The sequence below is a fragment of the Crinia signifera genome, chromosome 8, assembly GCF_055691185.1.
Source record: "Crinia signifera chromosome 8, ASM5569118v1, whole genome shotgun sequence".
Taxonomy (NCBI): Eukaryota; Metazoa; Chordata; class Amphibia; order Anura; family Myobatrachidae; genus Crinia; species Crinia signifera.
In genome coordinates, this window is record NC_139224.1 from 28,017,951 (window position 1) to 28,040,207 (window position 22,257).

At 45.4% G+C, this 22,257-nt stretch overlaps 1 protein-coding gene across 3 annotated transcripts in view; it reads left to right on the forward strand.

Annotated features, from left to right (window-relative positions):
- The window catches only part of ADAMTS9 (ADAM metallopeptidase with thrombospondin type 1 motif 9), a 237,736-nt gene that overhangs the window by 181,352 nt on the left and 34,127 nt on the right, over positions 1–22,257 (forward strand). For all 3 annotated transcript variants that reach the window (XR_014454314.1, XM_083156037.1, XM_083156038.1), the window contains exons 29-30: positions 2,785–2,952; positions 15,891–16,064. Coding sequence is in view for 2 of the 3 variants with exons in the window: in XM_083156037.1 (XP_083012163.1) it covers positions 2,785–2,952; positions 15,891–16,064 (342 nt within the window). In the remaining variant the exon portion in view is untranslated. The remainder of the gene's footprint in view (positions 1–2,784; positions 2,953–15,890; positions 16,065–22,257) is intronic.

Consider the following 22,257-nt stretch of genomic DNA (forward strand, 5'->3'; position numbering starts at 1 on the left):
GGGGTCCCGATTTTCGGGGGATTCCCGGAAATTCCGGGAGGGTCGGCAACCCTGATTTATTAACATTTATTAGCATATATATGGGTTAGAATTACTGCCTCACAGCGCTGAGGTCATGGGTTCGATTCCCAACATGGGTGGAGTTTGCATATTCTCCCTTGTACTTGTGTGGGTTTCCTCTGAGTACTCCAGTTACCTCCCACAATCCAAAAATATACCGGTAGGCTTATTGGCTCCCAACAAATTAACACTAGAATGTCTGTATGTGCGTGTACATGTGGTAGGGAATATAGATTGTAAGCTCCACTGGGGCAGGGACTGATGTCCATGTTCAAATATTCCGCGCTGCAGAATATGTGTGCGCTATATAAATGACTGGTAATAGTAAATAAAGTAACTACAAGTTGAGGTATGAAGCTAAACAAATTACTTTCTCCAGCATCTCTATTTGACAGACATATTATTAAATTATTAGTTTCCTGTTCAAATAAGTAAAACATTTCCAGCACATGTCGTACATTTTTTCGCGCCGGCAGAAAACTGCAATAACAAATGTAACATCAGAGAGCGTAGCCCCTTCACCGAGAGCTTATAAAGGATGTTATAAGAATTGATCTGTAATTGTTCCTTTCGCGTCACTTGCCAGTACATTTAATGATAACTAAAACTGTCTCCCTGTGACTGCCCTGACATAACTAATTATATTTGATCTTTGAGAACATTGTATTTGCCTATCCGATGATGCAGTTTACTGACCATACCAAATTGTATTCTTCTAATGATAATGGCACAGCAGTCAGTATGAGTGGTGGTGTCAGGAACCGGAGGCTAGCTTGGTGATCAGGGACTCTGTATACTTCCTCTTTTTTTACTTTGATGTTTTGGTGTTTTCTTGTATTTTCGAAACACACACAAACAAAGTAACAATATTACACTCAACTGCGGCTGGAATATTAATTGCGCTTGCAGCGAATACTGAAACCACGTGGTTTAACGTGGAAGTCGTGCAACAATTTGCAGGTTAGTGGTGCAGTGAAACGCGTCATGCTGAGTGAGAGGCCTTTCCTTCAAGCAGCTGTCATGTCTCATCTCTGTCACTATACAGAATCCTTGATTTGATCTTTTAGAGGTGCCTCGTAAGGAATCAAAGTGAACTCGTTCAGTGTCAGCATGCCACAAGAACTTAAAATGTGCAGTGAACCCGTTAGCAAAGGTTGAATAATGGTGCTGCAACACTAAGAACAAGACCAGACTTTTTTTTTTTTTTTTTGCTTTTTGAGTGTTGTAGTGGGTACCCCAGACAAGTGGGAGTTCTATCGAAGAGGCAACCAAACAGAGAATATAAAAAAGTAATGAGGGGGAAGTCAGCTTCAACACGCACCGAGTGTCAGTCGCCTACCAACTTCCCTGCTGTTCATATAGTGGCTTTAGTGGATCTCTGTCCCTAGGCTCAGTTGAAGCTTAAAAATGCAACATTCTATCGAACAGCGATACGCCATTCAATTCTGTGTGGGACTCGGAAAATCGGCTATGGAGATGTTGGCCATGATCCAGAAAGTGCATTGCCTCCAATTGGAAGCTGCATCAGGACAATGCACCAAGCCACACATGCTTCGTCGTCAACGACTACCTGGCCTGGAACGGCATCACAATGCTTCCTCAGCCCCCTTACAGTCCCGATCTGGCCCCAGCGAACTTTTTCCTGTTCCCCCGAGTGAAGACAGCCCTCAAAGGACACCGCCATGGGGCCATAACAGAGGTCAAAGCGGCTTTGGCACGCTGCTTGAAGGACGTTCCAGAAAAGACTTCCAGGGCACCTTCCAAGCGTGGACAACTCATTGGCAGAAGTGTGTGGACGCACAAGGGTCTTATTTTGAAGAATTTTAATTGTTTGTAGCGATATCTTCAATAAATATTTCTTCACAAATTTGGTCTCATTACTTTTTATACAAACCCTGTATTCATATCTAATAAATAAACAAGAAGAATATTCTTATATATTAAATAACCAAGGGTCTATGGGTATGTTTATATGGCAGCACTTTATATAGGAATAATATTAAGTTCAAAACAGGGCAGGGATGAAAATAGTTTTGTTTTTCTCATCAGGGCCTCTCCCACACTACGGGGTTTCTACCGTGGTCTCTGTGTAACCCCCCTGTCTTTCTGTATGTCTGCAGCAGCCTGTGTCTCCCACCCCTACATCTCTGAAGCAGCTCCCTGCGTTTGTGTTGTCCTTCCCTTCACTATCACTATTACCTGAGAGAGAAGGGCCTGGTGGTACATGCCCCCTTAATCCAGCCATGACCAACCCAACCATTGCGTGTTTCCGAGTCATGTGAGTTTCACGCTTTTGAGGTAAATTGACTAAAACTTCTAAAGATTAAAAGTGATGTTGCCCGTAGCAACCAAACAGATTCTGTCTATTATTTCTCTATTGCATCCTAGAAAATGAGACAGAATGTGATCCGTTGCGATCGGCAACATCAGCTCTTTTCATTTTTAGACGTTTTAGCAAATGTACCCCTTTGCCTCCCACCGTCTCTGCGATACCTCAAATTCAGCACCTGGGGCAATAAATAAGTAATATGTTTGTTACTTTTTGCTACTTTATTTATTTTTGTATGTTTGGCTTATTTTTTATTCATAAGTATCATTTTGACCAAAAAAATGACCTGAATAAACAAAGATTTAGCACATAGACATTGCAACTGCAGTATAGTTGTTTTGGTAAAATGAAATCAAGTTATATATAATAATTTCTTGTTGCCTGTCTTGTTACAGTGCTCTGTATCTTGTGGACGTGGTTTTAAGACCAAGGTTGCATACTGTGTGGCAAAAGATGGATCCAATGTAGGACACGAAAACTGTAAGCACCTTGCAAAGCCAAACATACAGAAAAAATGTCGAGGGGGTAGGTGTCCAAAGTGGAAAACAGGAGAGTGGGGAAAGGTAAGTCTCAGAACTTTGCTACTTGGCTTTATTGTCATATGCCAAACTGCCCTTTTGACATTATAACAAGCATTGTAATTCAGGACTGGAGCAGGGTCACATGTGCCTGGGGCTGACCGGTGCTGAGTGGGTGCGTCTAGTGCTGTGTGGGCATTTTCAGCTCCTACACTAGTAGACCAATATCTCCCTAAGGGCCAGATGTACTAAGCTTCAAAGGTGATAAAATGGAGAGTAATAAACAGCCAGCCAATCAGCTCCTACCTGCCATGCCACAGACTGTGTTTGAAAAGTGTCAGGCAGGAGGTGATTGGCTGGTTGCTTATCACTCTCCATTTTTTCACTTTTGAAGCTTAGGGCCCTAAATACATAAATATAATAATATTCTATGAGAAAGCTAGAAAAACACATGATTTATGGGTGTAATTAAGACGGAGTCACTGTACCGACTGATAGTGGTAACGGTATTACAGCATGTATAACGGGCAAAGTCGGTGTCTCAGTCCTCCCATTTAAGGTGGGTCTTGTACACCAGCAGAAGGACTGGCAGTCACTGCAGCCTCCATCCCTGAATCATGCCCTTCATATCTGGCCCCTAAATGGATTATTCTGGCCTGTCAGTAGTATTATATGAGCTGACGTTGGGAATATCTGGTGTTCTAGGCCCAGATGTTGCTGGAAGACTGGACAGTGTGTGGGCTTCCTAGAAGCTTAATGCTTCTTCTCCGTCCCTTTGGTCATGGTTTGTTAAATTGAGGTCCTTACATTCTTTCTTACTTTTAACCATTGACGTATGTTTTTTTTTAAAGCAATGTAACATTCAGCATTTCCGATCATCTGCTGCTGTTTATATTGTTTGCATATTGTATGCTTTCGCCATGTCTTTGTGCCTGTTACTTATTTACCTGATTACAAAAATAATAATAATACTTTTTGAATGATCTTCCCTGTTCTGCGGTCCTGAAAGCCGCGCTGCTTTTGTATATTAGATTACAATAGCGTGACTACGCAACCATAAATGATGCAATAAAACCTTAATGAGATTCCTACCAATAGCGCAAATCAGGGGGCGCCTCCAATGTATATTTCTATGGAGGCAGAGTAGAGGTCCATGGGCACACTCTGGAGCTTATTCTGGTTCACATGCAGCGCTGCATGTCTTTTTAAGTCCACCCACCACCCACAGGGATACCCGCACGCCGCAATCCCCGCAAGGCTGTGAATAGATATTTTGCATAAAAATCCATTTGCAGTCTTTTGGGTCGAGGACCAAATTATTCCATGATCGCCAACCATCGAATGATGTGGAATGAGCACGCAAATCTAAGACATCTCTCAAGTGCCTCGGTTTGCATGCACCCTGTGTGAGGACAAGGCGGGCCGCTGACATCCGGTGATGTCAGCTGACCGCCCCCAGCAGCCCCGTCACTCCCACATTACCATGGGAACACCCAGCAGTTTCATGGGAATACCCAGGAAACACTGGGCGTTCCCATGGACGCGTCCATCCACCACCACCCCACGTCCTCCACACACACTGTTGTTTGCAAGAGCCCGGCGAACAATCTATTTACAGTGGCGGCTCACACACAGCGCATACACATGCGCACAAATGCGCATGCGTAGTATGAAAACATTGCGCTCAAATGCAAATATGCATAGGAGTGTATCAAACAGAATTAGGTCCTCTGCCTGGGCCCCCTCTCCTCTAGCCAGTAGACTCTGGGCAGTAGGATCACTAGAAGGACCCTAGCTCTGTCCCAGAGTCTACTGAGCATGTGCAGGTCTGTGGGAAAATGGGCAGTGGTTTTTTTTGCGCAGGGCCGCTCCAGGGGGGGGAGGGGGGCGGGAGATGCGGTGGGAGGAGGGGGGTTGGAGATGCGGCTCCGGGTGGGCTCCAGGGGGGCGGGGGTCACTCACCTGCTCCCAGCTCCTTTCTTCCTGCTCTCCTTAAGAGGGAGCGCTGCTGCTGCTTCCTGGCTGCTGCTGCTGCTGCTTCCTGCTGCTCATTACCGCCCTCCAGTGGCCGAGGCAAATGCCTAATCCTGCCTAGTGGTGGGGCCGGCCCTGCACATGCGTATAACACTGGGGAAATTCAGTCAATTCTGCTGCCGATGCAGGATTACGGTAAGGGGTAAATTTAATAACATGAAAATTTTATTGAAGATTGGATGTTGCCCATAGCAACCAATCGAAAACTACTTCTTATTTATTTAGCACCTTCTAGAACAAGCATGTCCAAACTGTGGCCCTCCAGCTGTTTTGAAACTACACATCCCAGAATGCCTTGCTACAGCTTTAGCATCCACTAATAGCAAAACTGTAGCAATGCATGATGGGACTTGTAGTTTCACAGCACCTGGAGTGCCGTAGTTTGGACATGCCTGTTCTAGAAGATAATAGATCGAATCTCATTGGTTTCTAAGGGCAACCTCCCATCTTCAATAGAACTCCCAGTTCAATTGGTGATTGATGAAAAAATGAAGCCATTTTTTGTGGTTCAGATGATAAATCGATAATGAATAGTTTGGCAGTCATCATATGGTCAACAAGATCAAGAAGTCAAACCAGGATGAAAGGAACAGTTGACCATTTTTGTGTTGACAATTGTCATATCGACCTCTTGAACCTGTCAATCTTTTTGTACCTGTTGGCCTTACCCACTGTCTACCTAATATCCGGTTTTCGAAAAAAAAACTGTTATGTTTGAAAAAAACTTCCCGTAACTTAATAGAAGTGTTCCCATAATTGTGAGCCCACAGTGTGACTAAGGGCCAGATGTACAGTATCAAGCTTCAAAAAGTGATAAAATGGAAAGTGATCAACAGCCAGCCAATCAGCTCCTACCTGTCACGTTGCAGGCTGGGTTTGAAAAATAACAGGTAGGAGCTGATTGGCTGGTTGTTTATCACTCTCCCACTTTTTGAAGCTTGATACATCTGGCCCTTAATGCTAGAAATGGCCACGGCTTGGTGCATAAACATGACCCTCATAATTAAGTACGTCAGGAGATTTCCCCATTCCCTCCGACAACAAAAACCTGTCAACTGCCAGCTCCGGTAATACAATCTATAATTACTGGTTGTACCTATAAATGGTCCACGTGTGGAAATGGGGAAAGCTTCCAGGAAACTGTGGTTTATTAACCACTGCTTGTGTGAGCACACAAAGACTCGGAACATCTGGAGCGGATTAACACAGCACAATCTCATATTATAATCCTCTTGTTCTTCCCAGGTTTTTTAATGCAATCGTAAAAAAGCAGGAAAAGTTCTCAAACCATACATTATATTTCCGTGTTACCTATATACGCACCACGCCGCTGTTGCGTTTATAGATGCTGGAAGATGAAATGTAATCTTCAGTTCCCTCAAAGTTTTTTTTTTTCCCCACAAGTCTGTAGAATTAAGATGTGGGAACATTCAGCAAAAAAAAGTCTTGGGGTGAAAAGTTGATCGTTAAATAGACGGGGGATTGCTCAGTTTACTACGTGTTCCGTAAGTCACAGTTTATACAAGAAGAGAAGATGGAACGGGAAGCATGTGTTTGAAAGTATACAGTAAAAAGTGTCTAATACATTACGGCAGGATTACATTTGTTGTCAATTATAATATGTGGGATTACTGTTCCTGACGGGCCCCGCTAAGGTAAACCAGATGAAATAAGACTATTTATGTTCTACGTTTGCAGAGAGATTGAGGTTGAGAGATGTTTTCTTTCATTGACCATTTTTTTGTTATTTAAGAATTGTGACATCATCACTTGGGGCCCCCGGTCATGCTGGTGTAATGGACCTCAGGTCCTCACGCTAATTTACACACATATTGCACATGAGGGGCGATGACTGACAGTCAGGGGGTGTTTCTGGGAGGACCCTCCAGCATTTTATGGGCGGACCCCAGCAAACGAAGGCGATTTCTTGTCACACAAGCAGCCGCCGAGTGACTCCTGGGTCAGGTGGCAGCTGCAGACGATCAGAAATCGAGTGCCATCAAGTAACCATCAAATGATTTTTCCTCAGCGCAGGCGCTAGCAAATGGATGTGTACCCATGCACATCCGTTCGCAGACCTGCACAAGTCGGCGGGGGGGGGGGGGGGGGTGTGTGTTCCGCAGGTCGGTGTTGACTTGCTCGCTGGGCTCCGAACACATGCAGCCCAGCGAGCAGGTCTGAATTGGGTCGATGAAATCATGAATAGGCTAAAAATATTGCCAGGTTCCTAGATGCGCAAATATAACATAATCGCATGTGTTACAAAATGGCCGACAGACTGAAGTGACCGTTACCAGACCCAAGCATATCTACCGACATTTTGGTTGTCCCTCCGGGAGGTGGCAGCCAGGGCAGTGCAGGAGGGAGCGTGGCATCATGGAAAGTGGGCGGTGTGGGGGCATAGACGCTGTTATTGCTGCCAGACATGGGGGGTGGGGTTCACCTTAAGCCATAAAACGAAAATTAATGCAATAATCTATGGTTAACATTTCCTCTGTTGACCATACTCCATCTAAATGTCCACTGTCAAGATTCTGCCCTCGTCCTATTAGGTGTACTATATGCTAGTCATGTGTTGTTGTGTACCAAGGGGCCGTGCGCTCCAGGAAGGCCGGGCAGGTGGCGTTCAGTGGGTGGACGTAGGGGACCGCCCCCAGTGTTTCATACGAAAATGTGGTGGGTGCGTCCATGAAAACACTATGCGTCCTCTTGTCGATGTCTAGTTGTCCATGCCTACATAGGGTGGGCGGCTGATGTCACATGACATCAGTGCCCGCCCCGAATTCTGCCATCTGCGGCCAGAATAAAAGTCAAGACAGACTTTTATTAGCAAAAGGGGTGAAAAATAATTTGATGGTGAACGAATGTTGAATGAGGTTTCTTCCGTTCGGCTGCATGTTACTGAATGCGTTTTAGCGGCAGGGGGACCGTTGGGAGGTGGGTGAGGTTTACCTGTCCGCTAGGCTGGAAATATACACAGCAAAAAGGTCTGAATCAGGTCCAAAAAAGCATGTTTTTCACTGACTGGTGAGTTCTGTGGTGAGACCATGGCCTAGCGGGAAAGGGGCGTCACCTATACTCGTGGCCCTGCCACAAGGCCACTCTCAATTTGCGTCGCTGTGGGGGCATGCCCAGCAGCTCCGTGAGCTGCTGGTTATGCCCCCAGCCCCTCCGGCTGCAGGAATAGACACCGTGCGCATGGTGACAGGGGATAACTCCCAACTGACCCCCCATCATCCCTCCCCCCCCCATCCTCCCCGCCGCGGGACACTGCCGGACCCAGGAGAGACACGGGAGCATCCAAAAAAACGGGATGTTTCCGCGATAAGCGGGACAGTGTGGAGGTATGTTATCAGGGAGGGTCGATGCTGACAATGGCAATATCAAGCACAAAGGCCCTGATTCTGGTTCATATGCAATGCAGCCTCTGTGTGCGAGCGGGCGCAGTGAATTGATCATTTGCTGACCCGTTCGCACACAGGTGGACATCAGTTGGGCCCATGGGAATGCCCACCGTTTCATGGGCATTCCCATCCACTCAGACGCTGCCTGGCTGTTCCCGACACGGCGTGTTGCCTGCACAGCGTGACTCACAGCGTCACTCACTGTGTGCGGCCAGGAGAGGTCGGCGGCGAGCGGGTTCCGGCCTGTACAGTGTGATTCGTGTGCAGCTAGGAGAGGTCGGGCAGCATGCGGGTTGCGGCACCTGTGGTGACATTGCGCAGGCTCCAGCGCTGCACCTACAGCACCGAAACCCGCTCGCTGCACGACCTCTCCTGGCCGCACATGAAACAATCACCTCCCTCCAGCATCACACCCGCCGCCTGCCTCAATTCTGTTGCCGCCTGCCCCACTCCACCGCTCCACTAAAGTAAGGCAATGTGGGGAAAGGGGTGATTTTCTTTTAGCGATGCCAATCCCGTGATTGATCATTTTTCAATCCCCATTCCCGACAGCGGGATGATCCCCAAAAAAATGCTTGCGGGTCAATCAGAACCAAAGTGCCTTACATTTACATTTTAACGCAATCCTGTATCGATATTTCCGACAGGTGAATATATCAACCGTTACAATTAGGTTGAATTGACATTCGATCTATTCAATATAGTGTCTGGTTTTCCCACTGTCGCAATAGATTCCAACAATTGGAAAGTGCAGGGATCGCCGAAAACGGCTGCCAATAGTCGAAGACAGGCCGGGATTGAATACTGATGGCCGATATTTTCACCTGTCAAATATCGCCCAAGATTTAATACCCACCAATGAATTTTTGTATGTATAATTCCCTTATTCATGTCATCAAAATAATATTTGCTTAGTGCATTAATTTAAATAAAACTGTCAGTTTGCTATAACAAAACCATTGATTCCAGAGCTTGCTCTCCAACTTCATCTGGATCCCAAATCCTAAACGTTGGGGAGCTTTTTGTATGGAATGTTTTTCAGCTCCGACCCTGAAGACGTTACTGCACTTGATATTATTCCTTTAATGGTAACTCTGAAAGGCAGTGACAGAAGAATATTCTACATACAATAAAATAGTATGTATGTAGTCTGTGTTCTACTGCCAGCCGTGCCTGGCAACATATTCTGTATGCCCCCAAAGCAGTATTACACAACAGCCACACACGTATTACCCACAGAGACAACCGCAAGTTATGTTCCTGATTCATTCCCTTCTATAATATACCTATGTGTGTATAATTAGACTCAGATTGTTCCATAGTGATAACTAATTGCAATATTTCAGTAATAAGTAAAGATGGGATCTGGGCACACAACGATGGAACTTGACTATGGCTTTAAGTGTGTGCATAGCGACTGAGGCTACAGGCAGAAGACATCATCAGTATTAAGTGCTGGGGAATATGCATGCGCTATATAAGAAACTGTTAATACATAAATTAAACCAGACCAGACCAGGGCCCCCGCCGGGCCCCTCCAGCAAGTCTGGTCCCGGGTAATTAGCAACCCCCTCTCGGCGGCCCTGGCTTTAGGCATAAATCAGGTGAGATCAGTATTTGGCTGTCAGTGGGTATATTAAGGGCTATAGGCATAAACCAGGTGAGATCGGGATACGGTCATTAGGTCGACATGGGAAAATGTCAACGTGGATCTAGGTCGACATGTTTCTAGGTCGAAAGGTCATTAGTTCGACAGGTCATTAGTTCGACAGTGTCTAGGTCAACAGTCAAAAGGTCGACATGGGATTTTTCACTGTTTTCTGAGCCGACATATGCCGACAGGCGGTATTTCATACCCTACCATCCATTAGGGCGTGGTGGGAGAATAAAATAGTGTGCAGAGAGTAGCGAGGCACCGTGTCCAACGCATCGCTCGCAATGCGAGGGGATGCGGTGCACTTTAAACTGTGCCCATGTCCAAAAAAAAGGTAAAAAAACAGTGAAAAACCTCATGTCGACCTTTCGACTGTCGACCTAGACATTGTCAAACTAACGACCTGTCGAACTAATGACCTTTCCAATGTTGACCTAGACCGTTGTCGACATAATGACTGTCGACCATCATGCTGTAGACCAAATGATCCCAACCCGTGAGATCAGTATTTGGCTGCAATGGGTATATTGGGGGCTATATGCATAAATCAGGTGAGATCAGTATTTGGCTGCAGTGGGTATATTGGGGGCTATATGCATAAATCAGGTGAGATCAGTATTTGGCTGCAGTGGGTATATTGGGGGCTATATGCATAAATCAGGTGAGATCAGTATTTGGCTGCAGTGGGTATATTAGGGGCTATAGGAATAAACCAGGTGAGATCAGTATTTGGCTGCAGTGGGTATATTGGGGGCTATAGGCATAAATCAGGTGAGATCAGTATTTGGCTGGCAGTGGGTATATTGGGGGCTACAGGCATAAATCAGGTGAGATCAGTATTTGGTTTTCGGTTCCGGTGGCATGTCAGCCAATCACAATATACTTGATGAGAAGTCTGAAAATGGAAAATGTCAAAGGTTAATCCAATGAGATCCCATTGCTGAGAATATGCTGTTCAGTGCAACCTTGCACAAGATATATTTCCCAATAAACTCAGCACAGGGGTGCAGCCAGGGGGGGAGATAATTGCCCAACCACACTTCCCATCCTAATACACCACTTCCCACGGGCTAGTTAGGATTTTGACCAATTACAGTGGAGTCTTGCATGGTAGACTGGTTGGCCCTATTGGGTGCAAAACTAAATACATTTAAATATCTTGCATAAAATAAACTGAAACATTCCATTGACAAATAGAGTCCCCACAATGGGACAGTAGGTTTCATACAGCTGAGTTCTGGGTCCCTTTTTTCCCTACCATTGATCATTCACCGAGCTCCTGTTTTGATAAATTCCCAATTCCTTATCATCAATTTTGATGTGTGCACTCATGAAAATACCTAACAAAAGATGGCACCGGCTAATACAACACACTGAGAACACACTGGCTAGACACAGCTATGATGTTGGCAGGACCCTGTGAGAAATTCAGTTCATGTGAGCAGTACGGGCACTGCAAGTACAAACTAAACTCTCTGGGGGAAATGTACTAAGGTGGGGATTCTATGTCACATGGGATGTTGCTATGGCAACCAATCAGATGCTATCTATTATCTTCTAGAAGGTGCTTAGTAAATAAGAAGTAGATTTGGTACTTGTGTAATATCTTGGCGCCCGATTTTTTTATCGCATGCCTGTACTTAAGGCATGCCATACGACGCGATTTGACCCGATTTTCGGGGGTTTTGGACGTTCATGGTGCAATGTAAAAATCGGTCGCATTGCATGCCATTATAATGGCATGCGATGCGACGCGACCGACTCGATTTTTACATTGGACCCAATGTTAAATGCCCCCCAGACCCGATTTTTAATTGTATACCCACCCTGGTGGTTAATTATTAGGTAAAATGCCTCCCCATTGTTAACGCAACGCCACGATCAACGCCAACCCGAAGCGCAGCGAGCCCGCGAGGGGCGTCAGTACGCGTCCTCCGACCTTTTCATACCCCCACTATCCACGTCGGCGTGGAGATGACTTTATATAGTGTGGCGAACGGACGCGTAATACATGTGAAGTAATGCGGGGCGCGCTGCGCTCGCCACGCTTCGGGCTCGGTGGCTTGCTGCGCTCGCCACACTATATAAAATCAACTCCATGCCGACGTGGATAGTGGGGGTATGAAAAGGTCACTGCGCTCGCCACGCTTCGGGTTGGCGTTGATCGTTGGGTGGCGTTAACAATGGGGGGGCATTTGACCTAGTAATTACCCATCAGGGTGGGTATACAATTAAAAATCGGGGTCTGGGGGGCATTTAACATTGTAATCAGCCATCAGGGTGGCTGTACAATGAAAAATCGGGTCTAATCGGTCGCATCGCATGCGATTTGGTCGCATACGATGCAATGCGACCAATTTTTCCGACCCAATGTCAAAATCAGGCGCCCAGATATTACACAAGTACCGTCGATTTTGAGTTATTGCCCATAGCAACACCCCATTTATTTATTTATTTAGTTTCTTGTATAGCGCAGCAAAATTCGTTTGACTTCCTGTGATGTCAGCGACCTGCCCCTGAAAGGCGGCTGCCCGTCTGCATTTGCATGTGGACACCCAGCATTTTCCTGGACGCACCCAGCGTTTTCATGGGTGTGCCCTGGAGACGCGGGGCGTCCCCATACCCCAGCCCCCTGTTCTGGATATAGGGGGGGATGTACTGAGCCTTGCAGCGAGATGTAATAATGTAGCGTTACTGGCTGTTTTTGAATGATGACCGTTAGAAAATGATTGGTTGGTAGTTTATCTTTCTCCACATTATCACGTTACAAGGCATAGTACAGTATATCTCCCCATAGTAAGTGACGTTGTTCAATAAATAATCAATGCTTAGAGATAAAAGTAATGATTCCAAGCTGCTTGCATTTCGGGTATGGGTCATTAGGTCGACAGTCCTAAGTGGGCGCCTGAAAAGGGTCAACATGCATTCGGTAGACATTGTCAACGGTTCGACACAAGCCAAATGCCCACATGAAAAGGTCGACATCGGAACGGGTCGCTGTACAAGTATATGGTGTCAATGTCGACATATGTCGACAGGCACAAAAAAAGTATGAAAAACTGTTATTCATGTAAGCTTGTGTTGACCATTTGTCAATGTCGACCTTGGGTATGTCGACCATTTCAAGGTGTTAACCTAGTCACTGTCGACCATTAGTGGCTGTCCTACCATTTATACTGCAACCCTTTGGATCTCGGGAGAGGTAACACTGTCTGTAGGTTTCCCCACTCCTAGACCCCATAAGGACTGTCACCTGAGGCTGTATAAAGTCAGTATTGGTGTGCGGAGGGTGGGAGCAGTAAGCTGGAGTTTTGCCTAGGGTACCAAAAAACCTTACGGTGGCCTGGAATGCACCAACTGTACCCATTTCACATCGCAATGCCCGACCGGATCCCGGGACGGACCCAGGTACAGTGCTTTTCCCATTATACAGAGGGCAACCTGGGTTTAACCCTTCTTATAACCCGATTGGAATTGCCCCGTTGGTGGACCTGAGTTATAAGCTTTGGTACTTTCACACTGCACCTCGGCCCGGTTCAACGCGTCACCCGCCTGGCAATCATCCAAGTCCGAGGTGCGGTGTGAAAGTGGTATAAATATGAAATGAGTACATATATTCCAAGTTACATTGGATTTCATTGGAGACATTCTAACATTGTTTAAACTGACATATGTCATATATAAAGGAGTTTATTTACTAAAATGGGAGTTCTATGGAAGATGTAATGTTGCTACCGGCAACCAATCAGATTCTATCTATTATATTGTAGAAGTTGCTAAATAAATAAGCAGATTGTGGTTGGTTCCTATGGGAAACATCCCAACTTCAATAGAAAAATCCATCTTAATAATTAAACCCCAAAGAGTCTAATTGCAAAAATAACAAACATTGGCCCTTATTCTGGTTGGTGCGGCCAGAGCCGCACACGGGGCTCCGGCCGCACAAACCAATCCCCGCCCACCCTACGGATCGCCACGGCCGTCCGTACACGGACGGCTGGCGATCCGCATAAAAATGGTGGAGGCTACGCCTCCACCATGGTGGGAGCTGCCCCCTGCATTCGATGGTCGTCGACCATCGAAGGCAGGTCCGCACGCCGCGGCAGCTCCCGCAAGCTGAGACCACACGGACAATCGTCCGTGTGGTAGCTTGTATGGGGGCTGAAAGCTGACATCCGGCGACGTCAGCTTTCCGCCCCCATGAGTTGCGTCATGGCCTCATTACCATGCATACGCCCCGCGTTTGCATGGGAACGCCCATGAAACGCGGGGCGTACACATAGGGAAATGAGGGCATGATGCCTCTCACGCCCCTATACGCCCCCTTTGCGGCGGACGAAATACGTCTGCGGCGAAGGGGGCTGCACATGCGCAGATTCACCTCTGCGCATGTGCAGAGTAAAAACATCGGCGGTACGGCCGCACGCGGGCCGTACCGATCCGATTAGAATAAGGGCCATTGTGAGGGATAATGAAAATCCTGTATGCACCAAACCTATTTGGGACCCTAGAATGGGCGGAGACTTATGTTTGTATTGATGCGCTATTGGAATTATGTCCATCCGTACAATAATTATTTTTTATCCTATAGGGGGGGGAATTGGAAACAACTAATTTATTGATTTAAAGGTGGCAGAACACTGTACATATTTATTTAGACCTCAATGTGTATAAAGATAGATAGATAGATAGATAGATAGATAGATAGATAGATAGAAGTCAAGGTATTGATAGATCTAGATAGATAGGAAGATAGATAGATCTAAATAGAAAGAAAGATCTAGATAGCTAGATTTATTCTAGACAGATATAGATAGACATATATAGATAGAAAGATAGATAGATCTAGATAGATAGATAGATAGATAGATCTAGATAGAAAGATAGATAGATCTAGATAGATAGATAGAGCTAGATAGAAAGATAGATAGGTGTGTGTGTGTGTGTGTGTGTGTGTGTGTGTGTGTGTGTGTGTGTGTTGTTTATGCACCCCAAGAATGAGAAATATTATTATTCCACCTACATTATATTATATTGTATGTTGAGTAAGTGATGTGAACAGCTGGCACTACACTAAAATCCTTTTGCAGAGCAGATGTACAACATTTAATGTGTCTTACAACAATACTCACTCGTTTCACATCGTTCTATACATTATATACTTTGTTCTCTTCTGTATGTATTTTTTGTTTTCTGTTTCATTATTTGTTTACAAACTCTTATACTATTATCATATTATTATTATAATTGTTTTTGTCTTATTTTGTTTTTGCATTTAAAACAGAAAACTTTAATTCTAAAGGAATAAGTACTTATTCATATATTTCAGCTGCTGACATCTTATGGTGTGTACACACTTGTACAATGTGCATGAGATTTTGACTATATATATAGTCAAAATCTCATCTGGTTTTAACCCTTGTGATCCCGATGCGCGCTCCCGTATCGCAGCCAGAAAGTCTTGGCTGCACAGACTATATAGTGCAGATCTGCACTATATAGTCTAAATTGTATGCAGATAGTCTAAATTGTATATATTGTATGCAGATAGTCTAAATTGTAATATAGTCATGATTGTACAAGTGTGTACACACCATTAGGCTCTCCACTCCCTTTAGGCCCAAACAGGCTAACCACATAACAACTACGACACATATCCTAATAAATCCAAAACGCCAACAAGCGTTTTACATACCTATCATTTGGAGATAATTAGGAGAGACGTGGTAATAACAAATGATTAAATGTAGAATAGACAGCTAATTAGCAAAAGCTGATTTGAAAGAAAATAATCATTATAGGACAATGTATCTGACAAACCAAATCTTAACCATGCTCACTTAAGACTTATATTGTAAAAAGCGACTTACGGACCATCTTCCTGCTCCTAGTGCTCAGTAACGTGTGGAAAAGGCATGCAGCAGAGGACCGTCCAATGCCAAATTGTTGCTCAGAAAGTGTCCAGGGACTCGGAGTGTAATCAGCCCACGAAACCTGCATCGCAGCAATTTTGCCAGACAGCGACTTGTCCAGTTTACACTTGGAAAGCAGAAGAATGGCAAGACGTAAGTAGAAGATCCGAGGGTGGGTGTGGGGGGTGTCTGTAATATTCAAAACGCACAAGATGCTCATCCTGACGTTATTTGGGATCACGTTACTCCGGTGAGGTGTAAGCTGCAGCCTTGAGTGCGTTCGTAGATTTTTGTCAGATTGCCAGAGCTTACTCACGGCAGGGATTCACACTGCCCTGATACAAATCATATGACTGATGGAGGGGTTTTTTTTTTTTTTTTTTAAGTCCAGCACACTTGCTTGCCAAAAAAGGACACACGTGTTCTGAAAGATTAGCAAGTGATGTAAGGAAATACGTTTCTCAACTTTCACAATATACAGGGCCGTTTCGTAGACGTAAATTATGATCACGTTGGCGGAAATGCAGAATTTCAAGGTTATTTTTTTTCCGGGAAAAGCATTAGTTATTCACAGATATACAGTATGTTTCCTCTATACTGGAACACAAGGGGATATTTATTAAAGCTTGGCGAGAGAGATTATGGGCCAGATGTACTAAGCTTGAAAAGTAAAGTGATAAAAGCACCAGCTCCCAACTGCCATGTCACAGACTGGGTTTGGGGGAAAATGACAGTTAGGGTCCAATTGCTTGGTAGTTTATCACTCTCTGTTTTATCACTTCATGGCTTAATACATCTCGCCCCAATAAATGGTAAATTTACTAAGATGGGAGTTCTATTGTGGGGTATTGCCAATTGCAACCAATCAGATCCGATCTATCATGTTCTGGAAGGTGCTAAATCAATAAATAGGAAGTTGAATCTGAATGGTTGCTAGGGGCAACATCCCATCTTCAGTAGAATTTCCATCTAATACTCCGTTCTCACTGCCAGGCAAATTCCCAGGTCTAGAGTGTCAACTCAGTAATTTGCCTTTTAACATGGGGGGGGGGGGGGGGGTGTTTCAGTGTGAACAGGTCAACCCATGTCGAAATTCTTGGGTTTTCAACCCTGCTTTTTACCCGGGTTTTTGAGACCCGAGTATGTAGACACGGGTTGACCCCTTCACACTGCACAAAAAAAACGTGTTAAAAGGCAAATTACCGGGTCGACTCGCTAGTCCCGGTAACTTAGCAGTGAGAACGGGGGTCCGTCGCTGCAGTCCCAAACATTAAAATTAAAAAATAGTGTGGCGAGCGCAGCGAGCCACCGAGCCCGAAGCGTGGCGAGCGCATCGAGCCCCGCAAGGGGACGCAGAATACATGTAAAGTAATCCGCGTCCCCTCGCTGCGCTCGCCACACTATTTAAAATCAACTCCATGTGTAGTTGGATAGTGGGGGTATGAAATCATCCATGGTTGACTATACAATTAAAAATCGGGTCTTTACAATGAAAAATCGCAACGCTTCGCATGTCTTAAGTAGTGGCATGCAATGAAAAAATCGGGCGCCCAGATAATATACAAGTACCAAATGTTTAAACATGGGTAAGAGAAATGCTTTTCAAAATAAGTAAGTTAAGAATAAGTCTGGCTAAAAATGATTCTAGCCAACACCCTATCCCCCCTCACTCGAAGAACTATAGGAGTGCAATTGCAGGAAACTTCCCTAGTTTGAGAAACTGATCCCCACCTGCACTTTTAACGTTGCTTCCTCCCTTATTGACCACCAAGCTCTCTATTACAGAAATAACGCTGTTCGATGTTGGTTTTCAACAACAATAGTAAAAGTCTTGTTGCCCACCCTTGCACCATACGGACAACCCCTGACGTCCAGATGCCACTTTTATAAAAAGGGGTTAATGATTTCTTTGTTGCTTCCTGTATATTGTGCCTGGCCAGATGCTAGCAATTAATTCCACCTTAGAAGCTGTTTCCTGGTGCAGCAGGTTATAAATCTGACCGCGGAGATCTTTCTGATTTTTCTCAGCCACGTCCTATATAGGAACACATAAAACAAGACAAACTAATTCTAAGACAGGGCAGAGAAGGGAACGGTGTAATAAGAAGAGGACAACAATGTTTATTTGTGTCTGATGTATTATAAAACGTTCATTGTTTTTTGTTTGTTTTTTTATTAGAAAACGGTTCATTGACACAGTATGACATTTGTATGTGTGATTTATATGTAGTTTGGGTTTTTTTTTCGTCAACTGTCATAAAGTATTGGGGATTTATTATGAACTTTTTAATGAAGGCATTGGCATGCACCCAGCAGTGCCAGGTCAAAAGGACTGTGGGTAGAGACATGCAAGTGACCACCTCGTGACCTTTCTTCATGTTATAATTCAAGACAGATGCAATAAATTCTGCTGCAATTGTAGCAAAAGCCATGTAAACTTTCTTTGATTTGACATTAATATTGCTGTCACATCACAAACCTGGGTCAGACCTGGGATTTTGAACCTGGGACTGACCCGGGTCAGTAGAATTGCTGGGAAGGGTTTCCAGAAGTGTATGTTTATACTGACTGTTAACTCTGACGTCTTACTTCCTGTAGTCACGATATGCGGCCTACTCAAGCAGGGATGGCCATTGGTGCAGACACCATCGATGGTTATTCTGCACCCAGCCATCAATAGTAGTAAACTATTTAATGAATAACCATTGATAGTTTTCGCTATCGATGGTCATCCATTATATATGACTGAATGCAATCAGAACTCGGAGGCGGGACTTCCGGGTGTCAGGGGCGGAGCTATGCCCCATGTCCCGGCACCTTTAGAAAAAAAAAAGGAAACATCGGTTCTCATTTGCCATCGATGGCAAAAGTATTAGACATCGGACATAAACCATCGATGATTTCAAATCATCGATGGTCAATGGCCATCCCTATACTCAAGTGGTTGAGTAGTAGTAGTAGAGTAAGTAGATTTAATGGGTACAGGGGGTACAATATGATCCCGCCTGGAACCAGGAGCCTAGGTGGATCGCTCACCCTGTAACCAGACACACCTCTGGGTTATCACCAGCAGGAAGTGGTATCACCGGGGACTTGTTTCCCTGGTGAAAGCGTCTCCTTACTATTTCTTAAGGAAAACTATCATATATACTCGAGTATAAGCTTACTTTTTCAGAACATTTTTTATGCTGAAAAAGCCCCCCCTCGGCTTATACTCGAGTGAGGGTCCCACTTGAGTCAATAAGTTTTCCCAGTTTTTTGTTGTAAAATTAGGTGCCTCGGCTTATATTCGGGTCGACTTATACTCAAGTATATATGGGTATTTAAAAACGATTGAAGTCTTTGTACCTCCGTGTTACCCAGGGTTGCCGACTTTGAGATTCTCCTCTCCGGGAGAAGCCCGGAGAGGAGAGTTTCAGCAGCCTCTCAGGGGGCGGGGCTTACAAGTGACATCACTAAGCCCCACCCCCATGCTGGTAAAGCAGGGAATTCACGGATCTCCGTGGAGGGGGCGGGGCTAAATTGACGCGATTGTGCCGTTTTAGCTCCGCCCCCTCCTCTGAGACCCGAGGATTGCGGCATTTTAATGCCGCGATCCGGGGGACAGTGGGGGTCCCCCTTGAATCCGGGAGGGTTGCCCACCCTTCCGGGGGGCGGGAGGGGATCCCGATTTTCGGGAGACTCCCGGAAATTCCGGGAGTGTCGGCAACCCTGGTGTTACCTGTTCAGTTACCACCATCTCAGGGTGGCAATAACAGAACAAAAGCATAATGCTTAATTCCCAGAATAGAGCATTAATGTCTTAAGTCAAGTTTTAAATCTTTTTAAAATGAGTAAAATCTATTTTTGTACTATACTTTTTATTAAATCAGTGTAGTGATCTAGTGATCCACAGCAGTGTCATAACATCTCACACACACAGTAACGTCTTTCATGTGTAGTTAGTATATATCACCTAGTACAGGACACTGTGTATGAGACTGCTCATGTACTGTACTTTTGGCCATGCAGTGTATTTCATAATTAAGTGTTTGTTTATAACACCCAATTATTCCGCTCATTCCCAAAATTCCCAAAAATGTACAAGTTATTCAGTCAGATATACACAGCCAGAACACACACATATATATATATATATATATATATATATATATATATATATATATATATATATATAAGGCTACCTACTCCTCCCCTCTATGAAGTGAAGTACCGTCACTGACCACTACGCACCACTCGCCTTTGTGTGCTAATAGAGAACACAATAGAAAGTGAAAGCAAGTGCAGGGACACTGATTTGTTTCAAACTAGATGGCTATGGTGAGAGGGAGCTGTGAAGACAGGGATTGGAGCTAGGAGCAGATAGGGACTGGGGGTGGGGCGGAGAGTTTGTGGACTAAAAACTGTCACAGCTCAAAGTGAAAGTATAAACTGTCACAGCTCAAAGTTATTAGCGTATACCCCTATAAAACATAATGATACTGCTATTTAATATCATGCCTTAATATTAGAAATTAATAGAAATAAATCAAGAAGTGCCCCAAAAAGAGAGTCATCTTTTTCTCTTTTCTGTGTACAGCTGAAAGTAGGTTAGGTCGACAGGGTCCTTAGGTCAACACATGCATTCGGTAGAAATGGGCTAGGTCGACAGTCATATGGTCGACATGGGGTTTTTCACTTTTTTCGAGCCGACATGGCCCGACAGGCGGTATTTCAAGTCCTACCATACACTAGGGCGTGGTGGGGGAATACAATAGTGTGCCTGAAGCATGGCGAGTGGGGTGCTGTGCACTATTTTTGTGGCTATGTCGACATTCAGGGTGAAAAAAAGGTGAAAAGCCCCATGTCGACCTTTTGACTGTCGACCTTCCCCATGCCGACCTAATGCTTGTGTTCACCTAATGACCTAACCCCATGTCAACCTATTGCTTGTGTCCACCTAATGACCTAACCCCATGTCAACCTAATGCTTGTGTCCACCTAATGACCTACCCCCATGTCGACCTAATGCTTGTGTCCACCTAATGACCTACCCCCATGTCGACCTTTAGACATGTTTGATGCATGCTGACACTTAGTGGTTGACCTAATGCATATCGACCTTCCTCTTGTTGACCCTATGACCCATACCCGTTACCAGATGAGTGTCTGCATTGGCATTGGCGAGCCCACATGTCTGTCCCATGCTGCCCTAAGGGTGACCCTGGATGCAGCACTAATAGTGAAAGGCCCATAGAGGTTGCAGTTTGGGTGTAATGAAGTAGGGATGGCCATATTCCCTTTGCCATCGAGGGTTGCCATCAATGGCAAAAGTGCAACTGGACATGGATAGTGTATAACTATTCAATGGATGACCATCGATGTTTTTGTATATCGATGGTCATCCATTTTCTGTGATTGAGTGGCCTGTGGGCCAATCAAAATGTGGGGGCGGAGCTTCACGGGTGTCAGGGGCGGAGCTATGCTCAGCAGGGGTGGGCTGGGCCGAGGGACAGACTGCCATGTGCCCCCTGGGCCGCTTGATCAATTAGCACTGCGGGCCACCTGATGCTCCAGCGTGTGTTGTCCTCCCCCGCTGCCAACGGCACTGAGCGTGGCTTTAGGAACATGGCCACCGGCCTCCTGCACTGAGGACATGTCTAGTGCAGGAGGCCGCTAGAGAGGGCTGGGCTGTGGGTGGGAAGTAGGAGCAGAGGCTGAACTACTGACCCAAGGAGTTCTTGGGGCCCGCTGGGCTTTATATGTTTTTTTTTAACTTTAAGCCAGTACTGATATGACGGAAGACGCTGGTGCCTCTGTGCCGCAGCAAGGTGAGGGTGTCAGACACTCAGCGCCGGCTCAGCAGGGAGCTAGAGGAAGAAGCCGACACCACGCGCTCAGCCCCAGCTGGTGAGAGAGGGGAGAAGACACCAGTTCCGCTATGGTGAGGGGGGAAGACACCGGCCCCACTATGCTTCTGCAGGTAGATGGAGGAAGAAGCTGGCGCTGCTCAGCCCCGGCGGGTTGGAGAGGGGAGAAGACGCCAGAGCTCAGAGAGGGATTAAAAGGGGGGAGGAGGGTGTCTCATGGCCCTCTGGCGGGAGACCACTGTTGATAATTCCACTGATGCCGTGGAGGACTGCAGAGGATGTGGCCACTGGCCAGAAGAACCGGGGAAGGGCTGCTCTGTGAATGTGGTCAGTACTTTTATTACAGTGGATGCTTTTAAAGCTCTGTTAGTTACCCTCATCCATGTGTCTCATGCTATCAGTCATGTTTCCCCTCCTCTCACTGCACTCTTCCCATGTGTCCTTGTACCCACCATTCACAAAGTGTCTCCCACCATCTCGCTTACTCTCCTATCCCA